This window comes from Aegilops tauschii, chromosome 6 (genome assembly GCF_002575655.3).
Source record: "Aegilops tauschii subsp. strangulata cultivar AL8/78 chromosome 6, Aet v6.0, whole genome shotgun sequence".
Classification (NCBI taxonomy): Eukaryota; Viridiplantae; Streptophyta; class Magnoliopsida; order Poales; family Poaceae; genus Aegilops; species Aegilops tauschii.
In genome coordinates this window covers 459407846-459414383 of record NC_053040.3, presented here as the reverse complement: position 1 = coordinate 459414383, position 6538 = coordinate 459407846, and the positions used below count along the sequence as shown (strand labels likewise).

At 47.8% G+C, this 6538-nt stretch overlaps 1 protein-coding gene across 2 annotated transcripts; it reads left to right on the top strand.

Annotated features, from left to right (window-relative positions):
- Positions 1-218: 218 nt before the first annotated feature.
- LOC109734951 (uncharacterized) lies at positions 219-4501 on the top strand. Of its 2 annotated transcripts, none has more exons than XM_020294140.4 (5): positions 219-541; positions 1298-1364; positions 1848-2375; positions 2475-2614; positions 3506-4501. In XM_020294140.4, exons 3-5 carry the CDS (start codon positions 1852-1854, stop codon positions 4261-4263), a joined length of 1422 nt encoding a protein of 473 aa, XP_020149729.3. In that variant the 5' UTR covers positions 219-541; positions 1298-1364; positions 1848-1851; the 3' UTR covers positions 4264-4501. The 2 variants fall into 2 exon arrangements, with proteins under 2 accessions (XP_020149729.3, XP_020149730.3); XM_020294141.4 differs by having other exon boundaries at positions 239-541; positions 1289-1364.
- Positions 4502-6538: the final 2037 nt, after the last annotated feature.

Here is a 6538-nt window from a genome sequence, read left to right as displayed (position 1 = left end):
CCCGTCCGGAATTTTCAGGGCGGCCACACACACAAAAATATGGCCCAAACACAACAAAGGAAAAAACCCATTTTAGTCTATGTATTTGTTTTTTTTCTGCGCATCACATACGAACATATGTGTTCATGAAATTTCATACCCAAATATATGTCTCTGCGTATTTTTTTCAGGTTTTTTTAGATGTGGAAATAGTATTTTCGCTGAAAAAAAAAAGCTTCATGGAGCTCGGCCGACGCGTGCACTTTTCGGAGATTGCAGCGCTATTCCCTCAAGGGAGCCTCCCCACCCCCCCAAAAAAAGCGAGCCTCCCTCCCGAGCGCGACAGCTAGGGTTCCTAGCAGCCGCCACCGCTGCCGGCCCGCCGCCGCGGCGCGCCCAGCCGGCCGAACCCTCCGCTGCCCCGCCACCGGTACAGGATCCCAGCAGCGCCTCCCTCCGTCAAGCAGCCGCTCCCACCAGCGGCGCCCCCCTCCCTGGAGCAGGCGCTCCTGCCCAGCAACGCTGCCGCCCGGAGCTACGCCGGCGACCAGTCCGTAGGCAGGTAGCCACCACTCCTTCGTCCTTCCTCCCTCTCCCCTCACCCCCCTCCCTCCTTCCTCTTGCATACTCTGTTTGTTCATTTTTTCCTGAATTTTTTAGTGGATGGGCACTTGATGTAGATTTGATATTCGGATGATATAATGATAATTTTTTCTTGATGAGTACTTGCTGCATGAATTCTCCAGAGCACGCTCAAGTTTACATGTGAAAGGATTTTGCTTGATAGGTGTTTGTGATAATGCCTCTAAGGGCAAATGTTTACAAATTGTAGGTTGAATTTTTTTCAGATGAGCAAATGTCTTGGTTTAAACATGTTAGCAGTGAAACGTGCAATGAGTGACGATGTATGAGAAGGAAAAGATTAAGTTGTTTTATCTGCACCGTCTTGACCTGAAACCATAGATTAGCAGTAACATGCAATTTGAGAGAGCAGGAGCTCTGTCTTGGTTATACTGGCCGAAATATCTTAACACATTAGTACTAGTGGTATTGTTGGCATGATAGATGTCCCGAATCTTGTTTATGATTGGGAATATAGTGGTACTGTTATGCTATGTTGTTATTTTAACAGTCAGACCTAAAATATTACCGTTTAAGGTTATTGTTTCTCCTTTTGCATGTTAGCTGATTGATCTTCAGGTTCTACCTTTTGTATTATGCCATGATAGATGCACAACTAACTAATGATTTGATTTGATGCTATTTTACACTTACTAAAAGTCTAACTCTACCCCTTTGGAACTTCGAGTTGGAACAGGGCATCAACATTGTCAATTGGAGGGGCTTGGAACTGCTTCGGAATCCACAGTAGAGCAAACACGAAGGTAAGCTGCTATTCCTAGCTTCTATACATATGTTTTTGTGAATTAAAAAATAGTATAGCGTATCCTGGCGCTTTTCCAAAATGCCTAATTTATGTATCCGTATCTGCCCGATACTGATACACGTATCCGTATTGGTGCGTTTTAGCCTTGAGCTGGGTGTAGGTTTAGATGGATTTTTTTTTCTTTTGAGGAAACATGATGTCTGAGTGCAAGTGGTTCAAGCTTGTAAGTGTTGAAGATTGCTTTTTGTGCCTGCACTCTACCCTGGGTAATGTGCATGATGTTCTCATATCTGCACTTGTTCACACTCCCCCCTAATGGTTCTTCTGACTTAAACATAAGTTTTGTTCCTTCCATTGGAAAGTGACCTCTTGGAACAATTCTTGAACAGAGAAGCGAACTAGCCAACTTTGAAATCAACATCACCTACTTAAAATTGCTAATTATTACCGGGTCCCTTTTTGACAAGACTGCCTATTTTAGGATAATGGCTCATCGTGGACACCTAGATGGACTAATGCGCCGTGGTGCATTCTCTGGAGCCGGCCTCTCTGGCCGCCAGCCTTTGGAGCCTTCTCCTGCCACCATACTGGAGATCCTGGAAAACAAGCTTGCCGTGCAGACCGCAGAGGCAGAAAAACTTATCCGAGAAAATCAGCGATTGGCAGATAGCCATGCAGCCTTGAGAAAGGATATTATTGACACTGAGACAGAAATGCAAATGATTCGCACCCACCTAGGTGATGTCCAGGTAGAGACTGATATGCACATGAGAGATTTGGTGGAGAGAATCAGATTAATGGAGGCAGACATACAGGCTGGTGACGCAGTGAAGAAGGAACTTCACCAAGTGCATATGGAGGCAAAGCGACTTATTACTGAAAGGCAGATGCTTACTAATGACTTAGAGGCTACGACTAAAGAACTACAGAAGTACTCTGGTGACAATAGTAACCTTACTGAATTGGTTGCGGAGCTAGATGGTCTACGGAAAGAGCATCACAGTCTAAGGTTTGTGATAATGTCCCTTCTAAAACATTTTCGATGTCAACCTGAGCTTTGGGTTTGTATTGGTATTTACTAATACAATTTTTGGCTCCTCGTGCAAAGATCTGCCTTCGAGTATGAGAAAAACACAAACATCAAGCAAGTTGAGCAGATGCGGACCATGGAAATGAACTTGATAACCATGACTAAAGAGGCGGACAAGTTACGAGCTGATTTGGCAAATGCTGCAAACAGAGCACATGGTATTTGATTTCTCCTTATTCTGTTGATCTAAATATGAGCGGAATCAGGTTGTGCTGTCTATGTAGAGGGTCACAACTCATAAGGTGGAATTAGACTGGGTTGTACTCTTGAGGCATTCGTGTGCCCCTTCGTTTCACCAAATTTGTCATTTCTGACAGAAATTGCAGACTGGTATAGTCATGTCTAGGTGCATGTGTCCTGTGTTGCTCATGCCAAAGTAGATGTGTTATCCTGAAACTTACACCCTGTAGCAATTGTTTGATGTAGTTTAAACTCCAGCTTCTGCAAAAGAAATGGTGAACTTACTTTTTACTCCCCCCATTCCTAAAAGTAAGGCGTATTTTGTTTCGTTCAGACATGCATTTGACCAACAATTACTCCATAAATACAAGGTTATATGACATGAAATTTGTGTCACTATATTCGTATTTAAGAGTACTTTGTTATGATGTGATTTTGTATCAGATGCATCAAATATTAAAACACTAATTGTTGGTCAAAGTCTTGTCTTAACGAAACGAAATACGCCTTATTCATTGGAACAGAGGGAGTAATAGCTTATGTGCTTAAGATATGTGTTCTGTTATTAGACTTATTTGATGAAAAGTCTGTCAAATATAGTTTACAGCTTATCTTACCTGCAAATTTCAGGACACTAGAACAGGAAGCTTATGAATAGTTTTATTAAACAGCTCTAAACTTGCTTCTAATGTCATGAGAAATTATGGTACATACATGTATGAAAAAACCCTGTAGGCACAAGGATTGCAACATAATTCTACTTTTAATATGATTTTTTTGTGCTGGTGTTTATGACTGGCTTGTACATATATCTGCATGCACTTTAATGACACTAATGCTTCAATTGCATCTGATTTTTGAACAAGCAGCAGCACAGGTTACACCTCCACAGCCTGGGACAGGACAAGCTGCAGCGGCTTCAGCAGCCACAAATCCATATGCAAGTGCATATACCAGTCACCCCTCTGCATATCAGCAAGGAACTTCCCAAGCCGCGGCATACCAGCAAGGAACTCCCCAATCCGCGGCATACCAGCAAGGAACCCCCCAATCCGCGGCATACCAGCAAGGAGCCCCCCAATCCGCGGCATACCAGCAAGGAGCCCCCCAATCTGCGGCATACCAGCAAGGAGCCCCCCAATCTGCGGCATACCAGCAAGGAGCCCCCCAAGCCGCGGCATATCAGCAAGGAGCCCCCCAAGCTGGAGCATATCAGCAAGGAGCCCCCCAAGCTGGAGCATATCAGCAAGGAGCCCCCCAAGCTGGAGCATATCAGCAAGGAGCCCCCCAAGCTGGAGCATATCAACAAGGGACATACGGTTACCCAACAGCCTATGATTCTGCCACCGCTTACCAGCTGCATGCTAATGCGTATGCTAGCTATTCTGGCTATCCAGTTGCAGGCTATGCACAACCCAGCTATCCTGGCACGTACGCTGCACCTCAGCAGCACCCAGTAGCCAGTGGCGCGGCTACTGATACCACAAGCGCGTACGGTGCCGCTGGCAGCACGGGATATCCTGCTGCACCGGTTCAGGCAAGCAGCGGGGCTGCTAACGCGGGGCAAGCGGCGCCGCCAGCTTCTTATCCTGCAACATATGACCCAACCAAAGCAGCCCAGAGGTGAAATCCGGGGTTGTAACCTGAAGATGGCCTGTGTGCCTGCAAATTTTATCAAAAAAATTCTCAGGCCTCTTATTTCCTTCATGTACATTCATTCACTCACTGTAGCTTTATGCACACCATGGAGCCGCTGAGAGTCGCAGCTTATGGTCTGAGTCTTGAATTGATTTGTATCTCTTGTTTTGCTTGATGGTTGAATTGATAGGCGCAGCTGTTGGTTAATATCAGGGATGTTAGAATGACTCTTGCTGTTTTGAAATCGCGTGAAGCATCGCTGTGGTGCTGAGACTTCTTACCCTAGCTTGTGCACTAACTTCCCTTGGCACCAGAAGAATAATTTCTCTCTTGGCTATTCCTAGCACAGGAATGCACGGCACTCGTTTCAGTTTTCTGTGAGGCCGAGCAAAACAGTCCGGTCAACTTTTTTTTTTTGAAACGTGGGGCAAAAGATTTGCCCCTTTTCATTAATTAGGAGAGGGAAAAGGTCTTCCAAAGTTACAGAGGACAAGAAAATAAAAGCCCCAAGCATGGGGTGCATATCACATCCGCACTACCCTCCCGGTAGAATGTGGCCCAAATGTTTCGCCCCCGCGGTCGCCCAAAGAATCGCCGCTTTTTGGATGGTGCGAAGAAGGATGGTTGGAGGAGCAAAGTTGCGTCGAAAAACCCTTGCGTTCCTTTCGTCCCAGATCGACTTGCATACTAGCATAGTGAGGGAAGACATCGCCCTTCCGTGGATCCTCTGGGTGGTGACCATGTCGAACCACCAGTCCTTGATACTCCTATAGTTCGCCCAGACTGCAACGTCCAAGCTGACAAGCTGAAGCCAGTCCTTCACCAAGCCCCATAGCCTCAGCGTGTAGCGGCAGCCAAAGAAAAGGTGCTCGACAGTTTCTAGGCCCCTGCGACAAAGAGGACAAGGGCCACAGTTTGGCCACCCCCGCTTGGCCAACCGGTCAGCTGTCCAAATCCTGTTTTGTAGAGCAAGCCACGCGAGGAATTTGACGTTCGGGGCGCCCAGGTCTTCCAAACAACCTTGCACATGTTTGTGCGAGTGATAGATAGAAATTGCGCATTGTACGCAGAGGAAGCAGTGTATTCTCCTGAGACCGTATGCTTCCAAATGATGGAGTCTTCGGCATGCTCATCCAGACTAATAGCGTGGATGGAAGTCCACAACCCCAGGAATTGTCTCAGGTGGTCAAAAGAGAACGCAGCCGTAGAGTTGATTTTGCTAATCCATACTTCATTGTGCAAAGCTTCCCTGACCTTCCATTGCTTTCGAGACGATGCCTCAAAGATCGGGGGGGGGGGGGGGGGGGGGGGCGATGTCCTTTGGCTTGCACCCGTTTAGCCAAGGGGACTCCCAGAAGGGCACACGGGCGTCGTTGCCAATGGTGATGGTCGTGCATGCATAGAAAAAGAGCTTATCCTCCTCATCACATATGTTACCCAGACCAACCCATAAACTCGTTGGCGCGGTCCATTCGAGCCAGAGCCAGCGTAAACGAAGCGCTCGGCAGAACTTGTCCAGGTGTAGGACCCCAAGGCCCCCCAGGTCTTTGGGTCTACAGACGCGCTCCCAATTGACTTTACGCTTGGCCCCAGTCGTCTTGTGCGAGGCCGACCAAAGGAACGCTCGCTCAATCTTGCTGATGTTGTTCAGGGTGCCCCTAGGGATGGGAAGAGCAGTAGCAGTAAAGACAACCTGCGAGGTCAGGACCGATTTGACCAAAACCACTCGGCCCGGAGTTGCAATGTATCTCCCTTCCCAAGGTACAAGCCTTCCTGCGACCTGATCCTCCAGGTACTGAAAGTCCGCACGTTTGAGCTGCCACACCGACAAGGGCAGCCCCAGGTATTTTAGCGGGAAGGAAGCTCTCTTTGCGGGGAGCCCATGAAGAATGGCGTCAAGGTTAAGGTTTCGGCAACGAATGGGGACGACCGAGCTTTTGGAGACATTTGTACAGAGGCCCGTGACCTCCCCAAAACCTTTCAGAATGGAAGCAAGGTTGTCCACATCCTCCTTGATAGGCTTGATGAAAACTGCTGCATCATCGGCGTAGAGCGAGGCCCGAAAGGTAGAACCACGTCCCCTTAGCTTGTGAAGCAGCCTGTGCCTGGTGGCCAAGTCAAGAACCTGTTGGAGCGGGTCGATGGCAATGACGAACAAAAGGGGTGAGAGCGGGTCGCCCTGACGAAAGCCCTGACCATGCAAGAAAGAGGACCCGCCACACCGTTCAGAAGGACGCGAGACGAGGACGTGCTCAGGAGCGCTG

Coding starts and splice junctions, on each gene's coding strand:
- LOC109734951 (XM_020294140.4), top strand. CDS start 1,852: ATGGCTCATCGTGGACACCTAGATGGACTAATGCGCCGTGGTGCATTC. Junction 2,376..2,474: donor AAAGAGCATCACAGTCTAAG/GTTTGTGATAAT, acceptor CCTCGTGCAAAG/ATCTGCCTTCGAGTATGAGA. Junction 2,615..3,505: donor TGCTGCAAACAGAGCACATG/GTATTTGATTTC, acceptor TTGAACAAGCAG/CAGCACAGGTTACACCTCCA.